The 23,579-nt window shown below is 47.8% G+C and overlaps 7 protein-coding genes across 7 annotated transcripts; 3 read left to right on the top strand and 4 right to left on the bottom strand.

The window, feature by feature from the left end:
• Positions 1-132: 132 nt before the first annotated feature.
• Positions 133-1,118, top strand: N7473_003366 (uncharacterized protein; the record flags this gene model as incomplete). Its single annotated transcript, XM_057149306.1, has 2 exons — positions 133-474; positions 531-1,118. 2 exons carry the CDS (start codon positions 133-135, stop codon positions 1,116-1,118), a joined length of 930 nt encoding a protein of 309 aa, XP_057012960.1.
• Positions 1,119-1,268: 150 nt separating this feature from the next.
• N7473_003365 (RidA family protein) lies at positions 1,269-1,737 on the bottom strand (the record flags this gene model as incomplete). The annotated part of the gene is made up of 2 exons (XM_057149305.1): positions 1,269-1,561; positions 1,626-1,737. The coding sequence occupies 2 exons, from the start codon at positions 1,735-1,737 to the stop codon at positions 1,269-1,271; spliced, it is 405 nt and encodes a 134-aa protein (XP_057012959.1).
• Positions 1,738-6,739: 5,002 nt separating this feature from the next.
• Positions 6,740-9,015, top strand: N7473_003364 (uncharacterized protein). The gene is made up of 5 exons (XM_057149304.1): positions 6,740-7,146; positions 7,218-7,458; positions 7,508-7,576; positions 7,642-8,088; positions 8,142-9,015. Exons 1-5 carry the CDS (start codon positions 6,871-6,873, stop codon positions 8,696-8,698), a joined length of 1,590 nt encoding a protein of 529 aa, XP_057012958.1. The 5' UTR covers positions 6,740-6,870; the 3' UTR covers positions 8,699-9,015.
• A 1,157-nt stretch (positions 9,016-10,172) lies between these two features.
• N7473_003363 (LITAF-like zinc ribbon domain-containing protein) lies at positions 10,173-11,153 on the top strand. The gene is made up of 3 exons (XM_057149303.1): positions 10,173-10,477; positions 10,528-10,767; positions 10,837-11,153. Exons 1-3 carry the CDS (start codon positions 10,299-10,301, stop codon positions 11,075-11,077), a joined length of 660 nt encoding a protein of 219 aa, XP_057012957.1. The 5' UTR covers positions 10,173-10,298; the 3' UTR covers positions 11,078-11,153.
• A 2,175-nt stretch (positions 11,154-13,328) lies between these two features.
• Positions 13,329-13,682, bottom strand: N7473_003362 (uncharacterized protein; the record flags this gene model as incomplete). The annotated part of the gene is made up of 2 exons (XM_057149302.1): positions 13,329-13,486; positions 13,559-13,682. 2 exons carry the CDS (start codon positions 13,680-13,682, stop codon positions 13,329-13,331), a joined length of 282 nt encoding a protein of 93 aa, XP_057012956.1.
• Positions 13,683-18,174: 4,492 nt separating this feature from the next.
• Positions 18,175-21,771, bottom strand: N7473_003361 (uncharacterized protein). The gene is made up of 11 exons (XM_057149301.1): positions 21,296-21,771; positions 21,068-21,230; positions 20,671-21,003; positions 20,499-20,622; positions 20,376-20,447; positions 20,272-20,322; positions 20,144-20,208; positions 19,446-20,064; positions 19,303-19,386; positions 18,853-19,230; positions 18,175-18,789 (listed from the first exon to the last, which is right to left on the bottom strand). Exons 1-11 carry the CDS (start codon positions 21,731-21,733, stop codon positions 18,537-18,539), a joined length of 2,580 nt encoding a protein of 859 aa, XP_057012955.1. The 5' UTR covers positions 21,734-21,771; the 3' UTR covers positions 18,175-18,536.
• Positions 21,772-21,998: 227 nt separating this feature from the next.
• N7473_003360 (uncharacterized protein) lies at positions 21,999-23,030 on the bottom strand (the record flags this gene model as incomplete). The annotated part of the gene is made up of 5 exons (XM_057149300.1): positions 21,999-22,033; positions 22,069-22,302; positions 22,369-22,648; positions 22,720-22,955; positions 23,018-23,030. 5 exons carry the CDS (start codon positions 23,028-23,030, stop codon positions 21,999-22,001), a joined length of 798 nt encoding a protein of 265 aa, XP_057012954.1.
• Between the last annotated feature and the right edge of the window lie 549 nt (positions 23,031-23,579).

The following is a 23,579-nucleotide window of genomic DNA, read 5'->3' as shown; positions in this document are numbered from 1 at the left end:
CCGCACCTCCGATATCGAGGGGCTTATCGTTATCGCACGTGACATTAAGCTTGGTCCTCAAAAAAACTTTGGGGAGTTTTGGCGACTCGACATCAACTTTCAGCCAGGCATTTCTCTTAATTCACATACATCATGGTCGGAAAACGGAAGAGAGAGACTGCTGTTGTCTCTCGGTCTACCAAAACCAAGGAGGCAAGCCCACCACCGGCAAACGACGCACAGGACATTTTCCGCAAATATTTCGAGTCGCAATTCGAACCCATCGAAGCCGACGTACCTTCTAAGCGCGATACCGAAGAAACAGGGTCTGAAGATAAAGACGATATTGAGAATGATGAGGATATCTCGGAGCCTGATTCTGATTGGGATGGGGTCTCTGAGGAGAGCGACGAAGACAACGTGGTGGAAGTGGTTGAACACAGGGATGCCAGTTTCGACGGCTTGGTGGACAAGAAGGCGCGCAAGGCATTCATGGTATATTATCTCAAATGTCCCTTTTCTGGTCCACAAGCTAATAACGGATACAACAGAGTGCGAAACCACCGTCTTCCGCGGAGGAGAAGAAGAAGACAACCAAAACAACTAAGAAGGACGACTCGGACGACGACGCCAACGATGCCCTAAACCTGAAACACGACCTTGATTTGCAACGACTACTTCGAGAATCACACCTGCTTGACTCGGCCTCAGAACTTGCGCCGACCGGCAAGAACCGACTGAAGGCTTTGGATCTACGCATGCAAGACCTCGGAGCCAAGGAATCTCTCTACAAACAGAAGAATATGCCTGATGCCTTCCGACAAGGTATCAAAGCAAAGGCTATCTCTAGGGATGAAAAGCGACGACGGGAGGCTAAGGAGAATGGCATCATTCTTGAGAAGCCCTCCAAGGTCACCAAGTCAGATAACAAGCGAAGAGAGCGTGGCATTGGAGGATCCTCCATTGGTAAATTCTCTGGAGGTACATTGAATCTGAGCAAGGAAGATTTGCATTCTATGCAAAGTTCTCGGGGCCGCAGTAGCCGCGGTGGTCGCGGTGGGCGTGGTGGACGTGGTGGACGGGGTGGACCAGGTGGACGAGGCGGACGTGGCGGAAAGCCCGGCAGGGGTCGCTTCTGAGACAAATTTTCGCTAAAGAGATCATTTCCGCCTCTCAGTCTCCGATTCCTTCATGCAAAAACAGCCATGACTCATACACTGCCGCCTCGGCAACTTGTCACATCACGATCCTAGAAAGCTGCCTTTCTGTCCTCCATCCAACCCACGCTCTTAGGGGACATGAGCCACCACCTCGATTTCCACCCGCATAGCATCCTGGGCCAGTTTCGGCACTCCAACACAGGTCCAGATAGGTTGATGACCCGGCATCCACTTCTTGAAGTTGCGAACCATGGCCCCCAGTGCCTCGCCATCCATCGGGACGTGATACGAATTCACCCGGAATACCTGCTCCCAGCCCTTGCCGCCGGCATTCTTCAGGTTGAGCTCGATGTTCTCAAAGGTCTGATCGATCTCGGCATTGATATCTTGATGGATGTCTCCGGACTTGGGGTCCCAGCCACCTGTTATAGAACATGTCAGTTCCATAGCCTTTTATAGAAGAACTACAATGTGAGAATATCGCACCTTGGCCTGAGCATTCGATTCGATCACCAATGCGGACAGCTTGGCTGTACCAGTAGTCTTGCTTATTCTTCTCGCCGACACCTTCATAATTATGGAAAGTTAGGTGGGCCATCTTGTTGCACCGCGTCTTCTCGTGGCTTGGTAAGACAGTTATTCTACTACGCCATGTCAGGGAACGAGGTGCTTTTAAATAGGAAAGTAGCTGCACTTTTGTGTGCTGTTAGACCCAACAACTACGTTTGTCGGCCAGTGAGAAGATTCTATTTGCGTTCGAATCTGTGAAATGTGAGGGGGAGCGGGATATGCATTCCGGATGAGCTGTACTTGGATTATGACGACATGGTCTTTCTTGGAGGTCATTCCAGATGCTGCTTCTTGCGGGGAACTTGTACAAAGAATTTGAAAATTGCCTGGAGTCCAGGACCCAGGTCTCCTGATTCAATCTTGATTTTGTGAGTGTAACTCGACCATCAAACATGCTTGACCTGAGATTCTTCGTTTTGCATCCAAGACAAATTCTCTGTGCAAATTAAAAATCGGGAGCGAAAGCTTCCAAAAAGCTCATGGCTTTACAACAGCCACAAGTTTGAAGGTTTAGCACCTTGAGAGAAATGTAGATCAACCTGACCGCCGGTCTATAGACGGGGTTTTCTCTATGGTATAGCCTGCAGTGAACCGTTGGCTACTTAAAGAGATCGAAGCAGTGTATCACTTGTCATCAGTCCTACCACTTAGCACGACCACTTAGAACGTACGATGGTCTATCGTTTCTCCGACGAAACGGCGTGTCTGCGTCAATATCCCGGCCATGAACTTGTTGTTATGTCCAGTCACCGACTGTTCGTTTGCACGGACGAGCTCTTCAGGCCACCCGCAGCTTGGCCTTGTTGCAACTTGCAGTCCTCACATGCGCACTTATACATACACAAATGGAGTTACAGTACACCAATTTCATGGTATCAGACCGCTTTCCACGTCACCATGTCTGTTGCCAAGGTCCCCCAAACCGGCCTTGAAGGGGATCCACCGCATCGCAGATGTCGTACGTGTCGCGGGCACTCGATTATCCGAAGCAACCGAGATCACCTTTCTCACAATGATCAATTGAAGGCATTCGTCAAGAGCCTGAGGACATAATAAGCTGGCCGAGTCTTTGGCGTTATTTCTGCAAAATCTCATCGCGCATTAAAGAGTTGCTCGGTCTGACATTAGCGGCGGATAGATAAGGATCACCCAAGTTGGGCAATTTGCTGCCCATCGACTCAGCGAGAGTCCAAACGAGCTGTGCCAAGAAGCAAAATGGCTCCGCTTTCCGACAGCGGAGTTTGGAGATGTGATCGTGCACAACTTCGAGCCTGAAAAATGACTTGGCAAGCTGGTTGTTATCATCAAGGGGCAGGAAGTCGGGAGTGATCGCCACTGCTCCGCACAATCTCACTTTAAATTGCACACTACCAGAGTAGTGTTATGATTATTCCAACGCTGTGCTGTGACGAGGATAATCAGGGGACTCCTAAACGCCCTTCCAAGCAAGAGTATACATATTTCTGGAGTGGTGACGTCCCCAGGGTCCTCAATGAGTCCTCCCATTTGGAAAACATTCCAAAGATCACACCATCGGCCCGGCCCACTGATGATCATCACCATGGAGGATGATCAGGGGCGTTCCGAGAGCTTCGTGTAGGGCATAGATCCACTGGCCCAGTCGTCTCCCTTTGTCTTGAGTCTTCGTATGGGTGGAACCGGTCACATGGGGAAGAAGTCCACCTGGTGAGCGGAAGGTTCTGGTTCTGGAGTGACAATGAGTCTTTTGGCTGCCAAGAGAGCTCTCGATGGGACTAGATTTTGGGCATAAGTGCTCATTTTAGCCAAGTACCAACAGTGCTCATTTCGCTCTAACCAATCTTCTGTCTTGCTTGGCGTCATGGAATTGAGGAAAGCCTCGAGTGGTAGGCTCATCGGAGCTGGGCACGTTTCCAGGACATCGGAGACGATGGTGATGTTCTTGATGGGAAAAAATACGCTATGGATCCGGGTGTAATCAACATGCTAGCTCCGTCGACTGTATTTGAATGTGTCCAACCCTCATATTATTCCGAGCACAAATAAATAACAACCTTAATTACTCTTAAGGGGGTGACCAATGTGTGTCAAAGGTCAACCATGACAGCTATGGCAGTGGGTTTCAGCCCAAGGGGGCTGTGCTAGGTCTGTGAAGAACATTGCCAGTGCATTTTATTGAAACATAACCTCTGGATCATCCACAGCCTATTTGGAGATTCTATGAAAACCCATTAATGAGATGATAGGTCATAATTGATTGGAAGAGCATCCAAGGCCCTTGGTCTAGATTCTGAACTATTTGGTAGATACCCCCCACTGGGGGGGAGTATAGAAACCTGTCAAACATGCTGTCTTTTACTTTCACTACCAGCCATCCGTCATTCAGTACGGAGTACCTTTAGCTTCAATGTCCAGGATATTTCTTTCCGAGGAAAGCCTATCATGCCAAGGATGTTCTCGTGGGAGGTCCTACCAGTACCGTGCTACACAGCCCGTGGGCGGCAATCGACTCACTACCCTGTAACTGTGTACTCAGCACTAGTGTCTAGCCAGCATGCAGGACATTTTTTAGCTCTTGATGACGAATTGCATTTCTGCAGCCGAGCCTTGCGCCCGGGTTCGATCCCGAGCTTGAAGAGTGCCAAAGACAAGGAAGTGATTCAATTTTCAATAGATAGGACAAGAAGGGCAAGTTCAGTACGAGAGAACTTCTGCGGAATTCGAAACAGGATGTGAAGCCATTCCCGTGCCATCTGATTCAATTGATGAAGCTATACCGACAACGTGGGCTGGAGACCATTTATGAGAGGGTGACTAGCCATTTTTATGCCAGGATCGCCACCGTAGATCTCGGAGAGCGGAGCAGTGGGTGGAGACTATTCGAGAACCCAGCACGGGTCCTTTACCTCTTCTAGCTTCTGATGAAGTCAATACCACCTGGTTCGGCAATTTATCATCATGACCATTTTGTCAATCAGCCGGCCGAACAGGATCTCTAATCGCTCCCCTCTCTTCACGGTCGCAGTGTAACCCTACTTGAAGCAACAATGATTCCGAGAGGTCCATGCTGGACGGTGATCCCAAGCGGAGATATCGGGTACTCTTCAAGCTGAAGATATGAATAGGCCAATGGTGTGTCGCTCGCATCATTCACCATGCATGAGGGGTTGCAGTCGGCTACCCGAGTCGGGATCTCCTCGCGGATAGTTGTGACAATGAAGACCGGGGACCGGCGGAGAACAGGCTAGGCGAAAGTATCGGGGAAGTCTTGGCTCGGACTGAAAAATCGGATGCCTAAAATTGGCTGCATAGGTATGTAGCTGGCTTATCAGCCAAGACGAAGGCCCTACCAGCCTTATGGAATATGCTGTCAACGTTAGCAACGCCAGCCCAAGGTAAGGCAGCAGAAAACCTCCGAAAAAATTAGTGGCATAAACAAATCACATAAACATCCGCCGAGGTTTCCCGGGAAGATCGTCCGGCAGACAAGGAACAGCTCTTGGCTACTCCGCTGGGATTTTCGAGCAACTTCGTACATCGTTCCATGAACCTTGGTGAGGGCCAATAATGTTTTGGGGGAGGAAGGGTTCGCCTGATAGACTTTGGAACATCATGCAGCAATCAGCGAAAGATATGAGCACAATCGGGACTTGTATTTGTACAACACCCCCCTGTCCCCTATTCGGTGCAGTAGTGCCAAGGGGCAAGACGAAAGATGAAGTCAGTGGGGCTGATCGACGGGGGAGGATTGGCACCATTGTCCACTGGCGCCATAGGACCGTTCGATTGTCGATCATAGCCGGCTAGCGCGAACCTAGTCAAAGGTCGAAAGGCACATTCCTGACCCTTGGCACTCCACCAACGATGTCTGGATTTAATGAATTGCAGATGCAGTGGCCGCGTTAGCGGGCGGATACAGCCTCGCACGCTTATCTGGCCATGGGGACATCGTCATTGGACTATTTTCAGGACCCTAGATCCTTGCGGCCTTTTCTTGGACCCGATTTGATGGTGATCAGTGCCCAAGCAGCAAGGGCAGCAACCTATCCCCTGTACTCCGTATAGATCCTCTTCTATAACAATAACAACAAATAAACCCGTAAACGGAGGTTATCTACGTAAGCTATGTAATGATTCGCTAGCGTATGAAATGGAACCTTTTTCCTTTTCTTTATTTCCCCTGAAACATGGTCTCCCGTTGAATCATGAATGAAGCCTGAGTGGGCATTCTTGGCATTTGCTTGACGGCGTCAGATCTTCACAGTGGAAAGGAACAGTCCTATCCGATGCAGTTTCTTCCACCATGTGCAATATGCTGGTCTTGCCAAGCCCGGGATAACCTCTCACGATTGGCTTTCGGTCCCGGCCTGGGTCTTATCATGCAGATTCCACAACACCGGGATGAAAAGAGTAAAAAGACGGCGAGATTAGGGTGTTCGAGGTCGTTCGATGTCGGAGAATATAATTATTTCGTAACAGATTCAATCAATGATTCTGAGGTGTGTGGCGCACATGCTTTGCAGATCTTCTCATATTCGATACGTAGGACACGCGTGCGATGACCCTAGAAAGAATTTACGGCGGGTAATGGTATTCAGCCACGAAGCTTGAGTCAAGATGATGGCGTTTTTCAAAGACCGTGCTTGAGACACACTGTGACATCTTGCTACTTGGTTTCGCAAATGGGATTATGAAGGGAATATGCTAGTTGGGGTGTGCTACGTTTGAAGCAACTAGTTTCAATTGACCAAGGTCCTTTGTACAAAATACGGACATAGTAGGAAAGTGACGCATTTAGTCTAGAATCTGAACCCGCTGATCAGCGTCTATCTGTCATAGACTGAGCAGCGTCCGGCTTACCGTCTTCGTCCGATCCTTGCCACCTTCAACGTGCTAAGGGGATGAGGAGGGCTGTCTCCTGGGCAAAATCCACAGTGGAGCACATGGCCTTAACTCTTCTTAGATGCATAGACTTGTTTGATATTTTCGGGCATCTGCTACTAGGGGGAGTCAGGGCTGACGTGAATACAAAAGGGCCCATGTCATTCCAATCTTGAGACACGAGCCGTGGAAATTATTCAGGCCAACGGAGCAAAAACTGTACGACTTTCTGTTTATATTTATAATTATTTGTCCGAGTTATGCTGCATTAGACTTGTTTCTTCCCAATCCTTTTTCCAAGATGTCATCCACCAAATTCTCGGGTACTCTGAAAGAGCTCCAGGTCACAGAATCCTCTGTTGCCTCTAGCCCTAGTCTTTCGGCTCAGGATGAGAAGCACCTTGCCACACCATCTTCAGACTCTATCAACCTTGAGAGCCAAATTCCCAAACCACCACCATACCATGTGTTCTCTCGGTCCCGCAAAATACAGATGGTCTACATTGTTTCTCTCGCTGCCATCTTCTCCCCTCTATCTTCTAATATTTACTTCCCCGCCTTGGGGCTTATATCAAAGGTGATTACCTAGTCCATTCCTCTGAAAATGATGTTTTCATGAAACTGATACAATCCTTTCTTACTCAATAGGAGCTAGACGTCTCCATGTCACTTACGACTTTGACGGTCACCGTGTATATGATTGTACAAGGACTCGCCCCTAGCTTCTGGGGCTCATTCTCCGACGTCATTGGTCGCCGCGCGATCTTTATCGGAACTTTTGCTGTCTACATCATCGCCAATATTGCGCTTGGTGTCTCAAACAATTATAGGGAGCTTATGGCTTTTCGGGCTCTACAAGCTGCCGGTAGTGCGGCAACAATCTCAATTGGTAATATTTCTCCATCCTGCCTTTCACATATCTTGGCTAATTATTGTAGGTGCGGGTGTTATTGGAGACATCACCACATCAGCTGAGAGAGGAAGCTTGGTTGGAGTCTTCGGCGGTGGTAAGTCAAGAATGGATACAACCCAGACCTTACAACTTTTTTCTCCGGCGCTGACGTATCCCAAGTCCGTATGCTTGGTCAAGGAATTGGTCCGGTATTCGGAGGCATTCTATCTCAGTATTTGGGCTACAGGTCCATCTTTTGGTTCCTTGCTATTCTCTCCGGATTCAGTCTATTGTCCATTCTCTTCTTCCTCCCCGAGACCCTCCGTACCGTCGCCGGTAATGGCACCGTCCCTCTTCACGGCATCTACAAACCTTGGATTTATTGTATCACTGGTCAGGAGCATGCCAAGGAAGGTGCAGTGCCATCTGCAGAAAAGAAAAAGATTACTATCAAGACGGTGGTAGCCCCCCTCGGCTTCTTGGGCGAGAAGGACGTCTTTATCACTTTGTTCTTCGGTGCGATCGTCTACACAGTCTGGTCAATGGTGACCTCGTCGACATCGGATTTATTCGAATCCACTTACGGTCTGAACACATTGGAGGTTGGTTTGACCTTCTTGGGCAATGGTAAGTAACCTCATTACATGTCACTACAAAGCTTGTCTAACAACCTATCACAGGCTTTGGTTGCATGTCTGGATCGTACACTATCGGCTACCTAATGGATTTCAACCACAAGAGAACCGAGCGCGAATACTGCGTCAAACACAACCTCCCCCTCGACACCCGCATCACAACCAAGACACATCCGGACTTCCCAATCGAGTACGCCCGCATGCGCAACACTTGGTGGATCACAGCCCTCTTCATCGTGTGCACAGCCGTGTATGGCGTCTCACTTCAAACCAACCTCGCGGTTCCAGTCATTCTCCAATATATCCTTGCTTATTGTGCCACTGCAATTTTCACCATCAACAGCGCCCTTGTCATCGACCTCTACCCCGGAGCGAGTGCCAGCGCGACTGCAGTCAACAATCTCATGCGATGCTTAGTCGGTGCAGCCGGTGTTGCTGCTATTCAGCCAATCATCGATGCCCTCACAGCTCAATGGGCTTTCTTGCTGCTCTCTGGCATCACGCTACTCATGGTTCCTTTGCTAGCGGTCGAGATGCGATGGGGTGCAGGATGGCGACATGAGCGCACCGAGCGACTGGCAAGAAAAAATGGATCTTCCTAAGTCGGCGATCTGAAATTTTGACCAAACACATTATCAAAAAATCACTCGACTTTGATGCTTGACTCTGATGGGAAATCGTTCTCTTCAACAGGAGAAAGGGACTGGACTGGGAAGGGATAGAACAATAGACCGGGTATTGGGGCTTTCACGACATAACGACTTGGGCTTCAGCGTGTCTTCGCGGTACATATATAGATTTTGCTTCTCTGATACTTATATTTCTTGGATTGTGCTTGTCTCGATCAAGCTGCTTGTTGTATATAGATCGTGTGTTCTTCGGCTATGTCGAGTCAAGAATAATATGTTATCCCTTATTATTTTGAGTGTGGTATTGGAGGAGATACCAGCTAGCGCTATCGAAAGTGTATCTCACGTCCCCTCAAAACGTGAACCTCTCTAGGAAAACAAATAGCGCATGGGGTGACCCGAACAGGTAAGTCCTGTATTCGGCAGGATAGAGCGCACCAAAACATGGGACCTCGCTGTATGTTGGCGGCTGGTTTCATAAGGACAATTAGTGTCTGAATTGTGCTTTTTTGACGCTAATAAGATAAATAGGAGTATTGAACGTTTTGACTTCTTAAAGATAGAGTATCAGATTGTAAAATTGAAAATCATTATCAAGAACGTCTGTCCTTGTGAATGCGCTTGTCGATAAAACGACTTAGGCTGTTTTAGGGTCTTGTAACATAATTTGGTTCTTGTTTCCCATCGCCTAGCAAGCTGGCGCATAGGAAGCGCGTCGGGCTCATAACCCGAAGGTACCTGGATCGAAACCAGGGTTTGCTATCTTTTTTCTCCGAACTCTCACAACCCGGAAAGATTCTCACCATCATCCATATGGCTTTTGCCTGTTCCTTTCGTATTGAGTTATTTTTCCATTTATGACCTACTAAGGTTCAATAGTTGTCCCCGAGCTATTCACAAAATACTGAAAAATTTTTTATCAACTTATTGATGGGAAGGGAACCCTATGGCCAACCGAGCATGAAAGATATATTTAGACGGGTTCCTTGAACACGTATGCGCAGAGCCGTGCTTAGGTATGACAACGTTATAGACACCTATCCGGTAGATGGGCCGTCGCAGTTCTCTCTACGGAGTATTCTGCTTTGCAAACCCATGTCTCTCGTATTCCAATCCGCGTGGGTAGAATTCCGGGGCGGCATACGAGGCTCCAAGCATTGTACGTGTGCTCAAAGGTCAATCTCACAGGGTGAATTGGCTCAAAGAGACAATAATGCAGCGCCAATGCAGACCAAACCCCTTGTGAACTTTGATCAGATAGCGTGCGGCTCAGCCCCCTAAGTGAACCTCATTGTCATTTGAAAACCTCGTGTTGTCTCTTCGCTTATTTGCCAACATTGAATGCGAGGCTCACTTGGCAGATCCCGAAGCCTGTAGGGGGCCATGCGCCCGTGTTTTTGACTTGATCGACGGAGCTAACTGCCAGATTGGGCCTGGTTTTGGGGCCGAATGTTAATTCCTTTGATTGTCATGCATTTCGGTTGACATTAAGAAGAGAGCCTCCCCCTCGTCAACTTGTTTTCTTCCCTCTGATTCATTTTCGTGTCTATCGAGTCATTTACGCGTCGATATCATGGAGCACAACAAAGACTCTACCGTGGCCAGCGCGCCTGCTGCTGCTACAGAAACACCTCACAACGCCAGCACTGCGACACCTGCGAACAACAACATCACCAGCACTGGCACCGCCCCTCCAGCAGGTGAATCAGTACCCGAGATCACCACCGAAGTCCAGCCTCCACGCTACGAAGAGTATGCCTCGAAGCTCGATATCGATGATCCCTGCTAACATCTTTTTTCAGACACGACAAAGAAGTCACACCAGCACCAGGAGCCACTTCCACGATGACCTCCGCTCCGCTTGAAAAGACTGCATGGCAAGGTGCCACACAGACCCCGGCTCCCCAGCCGGGCCAAGGCCTAATTGCCCAGAGAACAGTCGACCTGAACCAGCTTGGCGAAGAGCCACGCCTAGTCAACTGCCCCTTTTGCCACCACCAGGTCATGACAAGAGTTCAGAAGGAAAGCACCAGTGCCACCGGGTAAGTTCAAGTCTATGGAGACTAGTCCCTATCTTGTTGAGTTCCTCAATACTAACCAATATCCCCCAGGATGGCCGCGGTTGGCTGTTGTCTCTTCGGCGGCATCATCTGTGCTTTCCTCCCTTACTGCATGGAAATGTGCCACGATAGCCACCACTTCTGTACAAACTGTGGGCAAAAAGTAGCCATTCGGCCGCACGATGGTCAAGTGCAGATATTTTCGCCGCAGAACCCTGTGGTCACAGCACCCGCACACATCCCGCCCCCTCAAGCAGTTGCAATGACTCACGAGAACATGGGCAAGAACTAATGGTCGCTGTCCAATTCGCACGATGTAACTAATGTGTCTCACTTTTTTTTTTTTTACTTGTCCGGGTATATGTTAGTATATCTTAATATAATAATATAATTATATATAATTATAAAAACTGCAAGTTAAATTTAAATGTGAGATATCCCTGTTTACGGCGGGAAATAGGGATCACTCGGCCAAGTTTATTAATCAGCAGATTTGAAAATTTTTATAAACCGGCAGAATTTCGATTTTGGCATAACAAGGTTAACAAGGGCACCGGTGACCGGGCACATAAACACCTTTTACAACAGGGAATTGCTGCCTGCTATGCCATTCTCAATTCTTGTGTTTAGCTACCTAAATCTCCGAAAAACTAAGCAATAAATGCACACAGCCAAGTCCACCAAGATTCCGACTTCGATGTGGAAGAGTCCGCAGGATCAGAAACCACCAAACCAGGACCCAAGAAATAAGCCTCTGCCATTCTCAACAGAAAGGACGGATTATTATCTTCAAGGCTACTATGAAGCTTCCATGCAAGTTCTGTCTTGTCACTCGCCGTAAGTTCAACGTCTCGGTAGGTGGAACAGCAAATGCACTCTATCGTACAGTGCCCGATGCCCTTCTTCCGCTGAGAATTCAAGTGACGCTGACCACAACATCCGCAACTTCGACTACAACAACCCCCTTGGTCCGAACAGTCTTTGATAAGCTCCTTTATCATGTACCATGCTCCGTTCTCTCTTAGCAGATCGTAATTCTGCTTCAGGGGCCACTCAGGGATCAGCTTCTCGTGTTCGTAGAGCTTCAAATCTTGTTTCCAGCACTCTCGCTGAAGCTGCTCCAGCTCAACCTTCCAGTCATTAAGCTGGGTGTTGTTGTTCTCAATGCTTGCAGCTTTTTCAAGAGCTTTGACTTTATTTTTTACCATATCCACCCGTTGGACTGTAGCTCGGAGACTGTGCTCGATGCAGATAAGTTTGACAAATACATCACGACGACATATGAGATCAGGACCATATTGAATGCAGTACCTGTATCCACGGTGGGCGACTGCTGAGAATACGTGACCGGGATTTTCGAGCTTTTTGTTGGTTGGAAATTTCGAAGACATTTGTAAAATTATCCACGGAGGCGCTGGTTCGATAATATGATAAGAAAGAGGATTCGTGAGAATGAAAGGGAGGAAAAAAAATTAAGGAATATAAGATATGGGCTATGACTGAAGAATGACTCTTAGATTTGTTGCTCACGTCTCTAACCCGCCGCCACAAATGAGAGTCCGCAACCTCGTTTATTACTCTGTGCTAGAGTTTGGCTTGATTTGGCTTAGTTTGGCTTAGGTCCGTCTATTCAAGAGCCGCCATAGAGTAGCTCGTGGTGGGACACTTCATAGTATTATACAATTGGAGAGCTTCCTGAGATCATAATGTGTAGTTCAGTAATCCAATCAAGCCAGTGATATTCAGCGCTGTGAAGTTCGGAGGAAGAGGGGATCGCGAAAAGTTATTTTCCTCTCTGGTTTAGATGGAATGAGAAGTGCTGGAAAGCCATGCATTGATACGAAAACAAAGGTATTTAATTGCATACTTTCAGGTTTATGCTTCAGGTTGCCGGTATCGTGATAACCTTCAAAATCAGTGACAGCGCCCACGGCACTGCTGGCACAGGAAGCGGAGAGAGAGAGGGAGACTGAGTCAAATTGGTCTATCTAGAGCATGAAGACGAAGACGACTAGGAAAAAAAGGAAGAAGAAAAAGCAGAAGGGAACAGAACAGGGTCTATAAGGCCCTGAAGCACAAAGGAAAGGAACAAGGCCTGGTCCTGACAGGAAAACCCCGGCCTGCTTCATGCAGGGCCAAAGAAGACGACAAACCCTGCAAACCCTCGAGGTCAAAGGGATCGAGTCATCAATCAGAATTCGCCCTTTTTGTTGAGCTGGCAGAGGCTTATCTCTTGGGTCCTGCTCCAGCGTACTACTCTATATTAAAGTCAGAATCTTGGTGGATTTGGCTGCGCTGCGTGAATGTTGGAATTCCAAGGATCTGAGGTAGCTGAAACACTAGAATTGAGAGAGGAATAGGTAGCAGATGAGTTACTGATACTACTGATTCAGATATTGAGTTGGCTCATAATTATACGGACATCAATTATCCAGAGTAAACAATGGGCGGACCATCCAAAGTCCCATCCTGAAGAAAACACAAAAACCCCACAAGGGACCTCACAGGAGAACACACCAAACACTGCACAGAGGGAAACCCTTTTACTGACCCTGGGGACCCTCCTTTTTTACGTTCGGCGAGGGAGGCTTTTTTCCGCCCAGGGGGAACGCGACCAAAAGGATCTTCCCGCCCACGGTGACCTCTTGCATGGTATCACCGTAGTTGCGATTCTTGTACACAAGCAGCAAGGGTTTGTCGTCTACATACATCGTCTGGTCAGTACAGGACCTGCAAATCCACAAGCCCCATACCCCCAGAGAGTGTAACTTACTTGTCTGCCCGAGGAGGTAAGACAGTCTCAGGGTCTGCTTATCGGACTGGGCAGCGGCGAGAAAGGCACCCAACTCCATCTCCTTCGCCTTGAGGCGGTAGTTGGTTCTGTAAATTGATTCCATGTCAGTACTGCAATGTCAAAGTCTCTACATGCCAGTAGGATACGGTATCCCTGGCACCATAGAGTGTCCCAAAGTCGTACTGGGTTTACACCGGCACCATAACACGTCCCAAGTGACTTACATGATGGGAGCCAGGTATACAAGGAGGTATCCGAGGCACGCCGAAACACCAAGCCAATACAGTCTATTGACGGTCTTCGTAGATTAGGGTGGAGCCCCGGCCCCACACTACTTTAGGAGCCCCAGGGCTCATCCAAACTTAGATTCCTCATAGCTTCAAATCTCATCCAAGTTTCCTGCTACTGCTTCACACATTAAGAGACGGAATTCTCGCTCAAGCCGACCACCAGACTGGCGACGGAGGCGAGGGGAACAGGGCCGCAAGACGAGAAGGAGGAGGCATTGGAGGCTGCGGGGGCTGCGGAGGCCGCGGAGGCCGCGCAGGAAAGGTTTGCGAGCAATTCAGACATGTTCGTAGGAGCCATGTTGTTTGCGAATTGATGTATGAAGGTTGAAGAAGTACTCTACTCTGGGGGCAGGGAGATTTTCTCAAATGCCCAGATCCCCGTCCATTGCTTCCTGCCATATTAAAACTGCGCTTGCCCTAAGTTCTGGGTAGTTAGTAATGCCACGGGTAGTTCCTCCTTAGTCTAGCCCGACCGCCCAGGGCGGCCAGGCCCTAGTGATTACAACATTTTAACCTACAAAAGCTACTTTGACCCATCTCAAAGTTATAAATGAGGTTTAAGAAGGGGTTTCAGTTAGCCATTTCTGTCTATATTAATCCTACAGTAAGTTATACTGGTATTTAGTGGGTGCGAATTAGGAGACGGAGTATACTGGGCCCGCCCGACCGGGCGGCAAGAGAAGCGGTGAATGCAATAGCAAAAAAAATACTCCGTATACTCCGTAGACTTGGCCGAGTGATCCCTATTTCCTGCCGTACCTGTTTCTGTTCACAGCCTTGGCCCCACTTTGTATGAGGCTCAAGCAAACCCAGATTATTGTTCGTGTTTTGCCGACGAGGGCTGTGCACCTCTCAGTGCAGATGTTATTATGTGCTGTAATTCATGATTTCTAGTTCCCACTACCAATGCTACTAATTAAGAGTGTCACTAATCGTATACCCGAATGGCTGATTCTCAGTGAAGATTGCCCCCTGGCTTTCCTACTTCGGCTTATGTGTTCGACCCACCCGTCCTACAGTTGTACATAGTTGAAAAGTCTGAATCTACTGTATAGACCAATCACAGGGTTTGATTAGATATGCTTAAGCTTCCCCTCGTTCGAAAGGTCCGCAGAGTCTAATGTTTCTAATTTTATAAATAAATCTTTTTCTTTCATGACCGTTGATGCACGCACCACTCAGCTTATCCACGAACTCGTGACTGATATGAATTTTGAAGTTTGTCGCGGATCAGATGTTTCGTCCACTTGTACGATCGCACTCTACTGATGTTTGCCCATATCGGTGAAAAGAGTACCGAATTTTTGAAAAAAATCATAAAAACGTGAGTCTGCATAACAAATCTCAAGGAAGGCTTCATCCTTCATGTTTAGAAATGATTCACGAGAATGCTCTTTTCCGCCACTATAATTTCAGAATAATTGTTTCATGCCATTTTTGGGGTGCTCCTGAACCGCTCTGTCCCTTGGCATCTACATATGGCCACGGAACCGCACGCAGTTAGCCTAAGATTGGCAGAATATCGGCAAGGCTGGATACGGTGCCTTTTGGATAAAATCAATTTGGGAGAAAGTATTTATATGCTAATTTAAGTCGCACTAATTAGGGTTTTACGTCGGTCTAACATTGAGTGAAGCCGAACTTAAGCTTATAGAGCTAATATAAGCCGGCAATCGTTCAACAATTTATGCCAGTAACAGGATTCAAGTCCACAGCCCAAGATACTTAGAGAGGCTCCCACTATCTATCTCTTTCTCCTTCCAGTGTCCGTCTTAGTTGGGATTGGCATCGTTTCCGGCAGCGCGGCTGGAAAATCGCTCGTGTCTTGTAAATATGAGGATCTTCATGTAGTAAAGTGCACTCAAGCTGCCCGTTCGATGACATATATATCAAGGCTCGGTCTGTATAGGCATACTGAGAATTTTCCCAGATGGTGCATACTGGGTTCGAGTGCCCAACTAAACGTCCATATTTGTCACAGGCATGATACAATAATCGACTGGATGAATCAGGCAAGAGTGCGTACTCGATCTGTGGCGGAGAGATTGGGCGAAGCGAGAATAGGCAGCTGCTCCGTGTCCACGGTTTGAAGGGAAACCCCTCCGTGATAGATGGTGCGACAATTTCTGATAGGCTCCAATGGACAAGGAGATTTTGTTCTGTCTTTCTCTCAAGTGACATCAGTCTCCCATTCCTATCCTGGAAGCCAATTGCTAGGTGATTGTAGGTAGAGCTCCAACCCATTGGTCCCGTGTTGTTCTGCCAGCTATACTCAAGGGGTCATTTATGATCCGCGCAATGATAACTGCCACTCTGCGCAGGAACATCTTAGGAGATGGCTTGGTCAATCTGTATCGGAGGACCGGCCGTTGACCAAATTAACGAGAAATCTTGCCTCTTGGGTTCCGGCCTCTGTTGCGAAGAGTAATTTGCCGAATTGAGCGAGTTCACGGGAGGGGGGTCTCGAGCATCTGATGTTGCTAGCATATACGGTCATCTTTCCTATTCCCTATCTTCTCAAGGCAACCGAAAAGGAAAAGCCTATTATAGTAATATTCTACGAATCCCGAGAGGAAAAGCACTATCAGAAAACATATACGGAAACAACTATGAACACCGCGATGGTTGAGATTAGCACATTAAGCTGAGAGCAGGGAGCTTTGCGATATGTTCAGCGGCAGCGATTGACCAGCTTCCTATGCTAAACAAGCTAAAATAAAAGGAGTGTCTGCGAGAGGGTTATCTGTCACGTATTTTGTTCTGGGTGTACAGCTCTGCAGCGTTTGTGGCTAGACTTCTATGACCGTCGGCCGATGATGCGTCTGGTTTTCTCAGGGATATATGCCCACACCTACTTCCCGAAGAGAACATATAAACTAAATGATATTAGCTTATGTTGCGATGCTACAGAGCCAACACACCTCTGGTTTGAATAGTAAAGCATGGTCATCAATTTTTCCAGTTCCTTCGGCCTTGTGGCCAGCTTTAGAAAGAGCATCGACTATTGCTTGGCTATTAGAAGACGCATGGTTGCAAGCAGACACGCGGAAAGGGGGTCGCTCGCGTTGCGGGGATAGAGGACTCCACAGCTTGTTGGCAGAAGTCAGGGACATGCCCAATCGCCACTTCCTCGGTTGCTCCAGTCATTCCGCAGAATTCTCTGCTTCGAGCCAAGGCGACTACTGGCATCTCGCAATTGGGAGTTGTCGGGCTAGCGCTTCAGGGATGTTCAGGGCGTTCGGGTGGCGAATAGAGGGCCTGGGGGTCTGAATGGGAAAGTGGCAAAGGCACTCGTCTCAACGAGTCACAAAAAACATTCAAACAAAAACATACAACAGCCAGACTATGGCGATGCTCACCTAGCGCCCACCGTTCGATTGTGGGCGGCTCGCCGCTTTACGCACTCGGGCTTCAGGCGGCTTCAGGGGCAGTTCACCCACCTATATTCTTCACCTAGAGGGGTGAAGCCCTCCCCAAAATGTGCTTTTCTGCGTTTTATCAAGGGAAAGATTTCGCGATGCGGGAGCACACACCATATCCTTCCCTTTATCAGTTGCTGCCAGTTGCCTCACCCTTTTCCACACCTCCATTTATCTCCCACCCCGCAGCGGCTTCTCTCTTGCTTCAAGCGAACCGCAACCATAACAAAAAACGACCCAATGCTGGCTTACGCCTGTAATGTGGCAAACCTAAGCGACTTCGATAACTCCGAAATCAGACGGGCAGTCCTGCCGCGTATAGAGCGCGACTATCTGCGTACACTCAAAGTCTTGAACAAGTTGTTGTCTAGTCTGTAGAATTCCACTGTTCAACTAACCCTCTTCTAGGTTCCTTAAGCTGCATCTCGAAGCTAAAACCCTCCTGGCCTCCAAACCTATAAAACCTTCCTCGTGTGGGCTACTAAAGGGAAGCGAGGCCGAATCGAGGCTTTGCCCACTATAGAAACTATTCAGGGATTTACGTAAAATCACTCTGCAGAGTAATGCCTAGACCTACGTAATTTAAATTCAAGTAGAGTCTGTCACGGTCCGTTGCTTTTATTAATATTCACGGTATAATTATATCCGTACCTAATTGATTATCTCTCTTAAAGTATGCTAGCCATGAAATTCTAAATACGAGGAGTCGAGTTTAATATTTAAATGCTCCTTATAGATCGAGGACTGTCTTTTATTGATGACTGGCCAGCGGGAGTGCGTTAGTCTCGTTTCAAGAAAATGGTCGGTATGAAAAGTAGTTATAGATATGGATTATTTTGCATATTGAAAGGGCGATCCAACTCGTTCGGTGAAGCGACCCATTCTGGGCAACAACGAAGCTTCTCAATCCTGTCAAGTAAGTCCGATTTGACAACCAGCCGTGGAATTGGGTGCGATGCATCAAATAGGAACAAATAAGCGTTCGTAGCTCCATGAGGAGCTAGCATGAAGCACGGGTCGCTGGGCGTTTCCCCATCAGGTGGATGAACGCTTAGAGGGTCACTGTACCAATAGATCACACTGATTACCAATCCTGACAACCCTTCAAGCCCTACGCCAGCAAGGTGACACTAGTCGGGTGAACACAGCCCTAGCTAAAACAAGGGGACGGTTTAAGCAAGATATAGCGAAAGGATAAATTTAGCCGAAGGGGGACAGTGCAGTGAGATGGTCGAAAATAAAATCTCCTCAATGATTCGCGCAGGTTTCCTTTTCCATAGCAGCGTCCGAGCCATTCCCATTCAAGAGATCCTGGAATGCACTAGGTCGAGCGAGAAGGTCACGCGGTGAGCCTGCTTCAATCACACTGCCATTTTCCATCACAATCACCCTGTCAAAGTCAAGAACCGTCTCTAGTCGATGAGTTATTGCCAGAACAGTATGACTTTTGAAGTGACTCCGAATAATGTCCTGCATCAATTCATCCGTCTTCGAATCAACTCTATGACCATAAATACACGTTAGCAGTTGAGAGATAATATATCTTGAGAGCGGTATTACTCACGAGCTGGTGCATTCATCCAAAACTATGATATGGCCATCCCTCAGCATTGCTCTGGCCATGCAGAGCAGTTGGCGCTGGCCATGAGAAAAGAATTCGTCGGAATAGATCATGTCCAATCCCCCTTGGTCTTTAATTAGCTCCCACAGGCCTGTCCGCTTCAATACGGTTATGATACTTCCATCGGAGACTTTCCGGAAGGGGTCGACATTTTCTCGGATACTGCTATTTTGCATTAGACAAGCGTCCTGAGCCAGAGCAATAATGGATAACCGGAGCTGTTCGTGAGGGATGGTCGAGATATCAATTCCACCAATTTGGATTGAGCCCTGCGATAATTCTATTAGGCGGAAAATTGTCGATACCAAGGTACTCTTTCCACTACTCAAAGTTAAAATGGTCTCTTTTAACGGTATAGAGAAGTCGTAAATTTCACTTATTAAGTGTGCCTACCTTCCAGTACGTCCGCAGACGGCGACCTTTTCCCCACTTGCCAAAGTAAATGAAAAGTCCTTGATCGCAGGTGTAGGCGAATTCCTTCGCTCTCATAATTAGCTGCTAGTTAATTATCCCAATCGAAGGAAATGGTATCTCACATGTAATACGCCCAAATAGCGTTAAACTGAATCGGCCCTTGGAACTTGCAGTCTCGTTCAATCAAGTTTGTCTCGTCTCGGAGATGTTCAGACGTGGTTTCTTCGATGAAGTGCTTCACACGAGAGATAGCGCCCAGTGACACCTCAAGACCTGTCCAGTAGGTAACGAGCATTTTCACCGAACTCCCGAGCGAAATAGTATTGACCAAAGCCAGGCCCATGGAACTGGGTGAGATCTGACCCATTGTGCCAACCCCAATGCCCATGAGAACAACCGCGAATCCGGCAAGTACCAGATCCAACGTCACTGTTAACCACCTCTGAGTAGTGAGAAGCAGGTAAAAAGGCTTTTGTGTCTCGCATAGATTGTGATGATTAATTTCGCGGTGTTTGTTTTGGAAACCAAACGCGCGAATCGTCACCAGGCCCGTCATTGTTTCCATGAGATTGGAAAAGAGGGGAGCTCTTGATTCGATATCCATGACCCGAAGCCGTTGCGAAGTTCTTGTGCAAAATGCTTTCAGTGCCCAGAATACCCCGATGTAAATGGGGAGCGCCGCGGTCATGTACTTGACATTGACGCATACGACAACTAATTGGGCCAAGCACATGAAAAGCGCTGTGTGTACACCAGAGTACCAGTTAGTTTTTACTGTGGTGGAAGTCGCTTTTTACACAGCTTTGAGAGATAGACTTACCGAAACAAGCCAGAAGTAGCATAATGGGGAGCTCTGAGTCTATCAACTCGAGGTCTTGACTGAAACTGTATATCAAAGACATGTCAGAATATATCACCTAGATCAAAGAATTCACAATGGTGCCTTACTAATTGTATGTTTTCCCCGAGTCTGTAGATGTGAAAAAAGAGATTGGAGCACTATTATCCCATGTTTAGGTATCCTGAGTGGCAGTATGCATGTTTTAACTTACTCGAGAACAGTTCGCAAAAGCTTGTAGTGTGTCGTGGCCATGACCTTCTGCATGATGCCGTGCAAAAGAAACCTGATTTCCTATTAGTACCGGACCACAGTCAATAGTCCCCTATGGACCTACCAAAGACAAACTAGAAAGAATACAATTGCGAGAATACCCCAAAGCCAATAGATACCCACGCGCATGTGCAAATTGCGAAAGGGCTCCTTGTCGTTATCCTCTGCCCACCATTTGACCCATATATCTAATAAATGTTAGCATTCAGAAGGCTGCGAGGTGACGATAATCTCACTCATGAGCGTATTCATGCAAACGACAATTGCCAGTGAGCCGTAAAATCCGGCCCATGCTGGCCAGGATGCCAGATCAAAATAATATTTGAGGGCTTTGGTACCTCCAGTGGTTGCCGCCACATACTCATTTCCTATTTGACCATGATCCCTGTTACCGGAAAATGTTGGTGGCGAGGCCTCATAAGTTTGAAACTTTGGAGCTTCGTTGATTGGTCTGTTTGCTGCAGCAAACTTGGGAATATGTGCCTGCACCTGGCTGAGCTTTCCTTGCGCCAATATTGTCCCTGAGGAGTCTAAGGCAATGATATGTTCCGCGACTGGTAACATCGAGTCTGGTAGAAATGCGTCAATCCCTGCCTTGACGAAACCCCACCAGGCGATCCTGTGGTCACTTACCGGAGCTGGTAGCCATAATCAACGAAATTCCATGACGTTTTAAAAGTCCCTGGGGACCAAGAAGGCGCGATGAAATATTCTGCACTGTCGTTGGATCGAGGCAGCTGAAAATATCATCCAGAAAGACAACTCGAATCTTTGAGTACACAGCGCGCGCAAGAGCCTGAATATCGAAACAAATGTGAGATTTGGAGAATCAAACGTGAGCCAAGGCTTAAGTGAACGTACTAGCCGGTGCCTCTGTCCTCCACTTAGTGAAATTCCTTTGCTCCCTACCCTGGTTTGATCACCGTTGCTCATTGTTGATATATCCTTGCTCAGATCGCACGACTCAATAACAGTGTGATACCACTGGGGGTCAAAAGTCCCATCCCCTATGATGTTTTGCTGAACGGTCGCGTTCATCAACCACGCTGTCTGCGCGCAATAAGCGATCCGTTTTGTGTTGACGCGCAGAGTACCCGCGATTATTTTTGTTTCGCCTAAAAGTGCAGACAGAAGCGTGGTTTTGCCACATCCGACTGGTCCAAAGATCATAGTTAATGTAGACTCGGGCACACGAAAAGATAAGTCATGCAGCACATTTTTTGCATCCTTGCTCCATGCGACAGATAATCCATGTGCCTCCAAGCATATATTGTTCGTCGGGGTCTTCAACCGGTCCATATCTTGATCTGATGAGAAGGGTATTGGTACGACGATCCGTGAGTCTCTTTGGCCGTCCAAGTGGAGAAAATTGTCGATTTGTTTAATGCATCCAATCGCTGTTGCAACCTCACTCACTGTTTGGATGAATTGCAGAAATGAGGCTGCGAATAACTCCAGAAAAGCGAGCGAGGTGAATGCTCGCGCGCTGTTCAAAATGCCAATATCGGCATGGCGTGAAAGAAATGCATAAGCCGTCAATGACATGACTGGGGTCAGAAGGCGGTTAAGATTTGCTGCAGTCGAGTGAGTCAATTCTCTCTAGACTATAGAAGAATCAAGATAGGATTACTTACCTAGAGCAGTTGCAAGGATCTGAAAAGAGCGATATGCCCGAGAACTAATGATTTCCTTGGTGCGCAACTCGGTCAACCGGGTGAAGAAGACAGTGGCGAGGCCAGACAGTTTAATTCCTTTCATTGTCCCCAGCATTTCGGTCGTCACTCTAAGTCGAGTCTTAATTGCAAGAATCCAATAAGTCTGCTTCCTGCACAAGGCAACTGATAGCACTAGACCCATTGTAATGCACACTGTGGTCCATATAGTTAGATGCAAGGCTCAAGCAGAAATTGGGTCGGAGTTAGTCTATCGCTTACCTACGGAAATCAGGATAGGTACAGCATCAGCAGCCCAGAGCTGATAGTATAGGAGCCAGAGGCCCAATGTTACCTCAACAAACGATCCCCAAGTGTCATGGAAACATTGAAGCCCAGCTGCAATGCGCTCAATCTCAATACCCATTGCTGTCATTGCACTAGCTTCATTCTGCGAGGTTGCAGAAAGGCTTATGGCTTTGTCAAAGATTATGGAAACGAGGCCTCCCCGGAACATCGCGACCAAACGACAGGACTTGTGCTGAGCTTGTGCAGTAGAGATCTGGACGAATGGTCAGTAGATGTCCCGCCATTGATGATTTCTGCTCATCGTAAGAAAAAGGAGCTTCTTACTGCCAAGCCAACATAGACGATTGCAAAGGCAGCCACCAGCGCAATGCCTCGATTACGCGAATTAGGGGCTTCTGGGGTAGCGAGCAAAATGACTGCTCGTCGGATTATATACGGTTGAGCCAACGTAAAGCCAGCTTGTGCTAGACGCGGAATGACCCCGGCCAGAATTTCTCTATGGAATGTCTTCGACAAAAACAGGAGGAGTGACTGGCCGTTATGATGCGTCGCAGCCAGAACTGTCAATTTTAGCACAGATCCTGGAGTAACACCCAGTACCAGCATAGATGGAGGGACCTACATCGTTGGTACATGGTGGAGGAGAACCGACGGGGGGCTTTATCAGGGGCCATTAGCCGTTCTACCGGGAAAAGGTCTCTCATGATTAATGGCCTTCTGGCCCCGAGCAACAGCAAACGGTTCAACCATGTAAGAAGAGCACGACTAAAAGGTCCTGCCGTCGTTTCAGGTGACTTTTCTAGGAATTGTGGCAAGACCCATGGCCGTTTCTCTACAACCTCTAGAAGGAGGATGAGAGCTCGAGATCCCATGCAAGTTATGAACACAATCGGAATGCCTTTGAGTCCATGAATCATAAATAGGGATCTAGAGCGAGGAATGTCAAGCAAGAGGCCGAAGAAGAAGTATAGACATATTGTTTTCGATGGTCGAACGGTCTGGAAATGTTCTTGGTGTGATTGATAGGCAAGTCCAATTGCAACCACAGCGGCCAGACTGGCGGCCGCTAAGGATGCATGCGTTTTGGCAATGGTCGGAAGAGCCCAGAACGCCACGAGAATGATTTGAAGAAGGACATGTATCACATGGGCGATGAACTTACCAATGACTATCCATCCAGTCCG

Source organism: Penicillium subrubescens (genome assembly GCF_028828155.1).
Source record: "Penicillium subrubescens strain IBT 31985 chromosome Unknown utg000002l_segment0_segment0, whole genome shotgun sequence".
Classification (NCBI taxonomy): Eukaryota; Fungi; Ascomycota; class Eurotiomycetes; order Eurotiales; family Aspergillaceae; genus Penicillium; species Penicillium subrubescens.
This window is presented reverse-complemented; position numbering and strand designations above follow the sequence as displayed.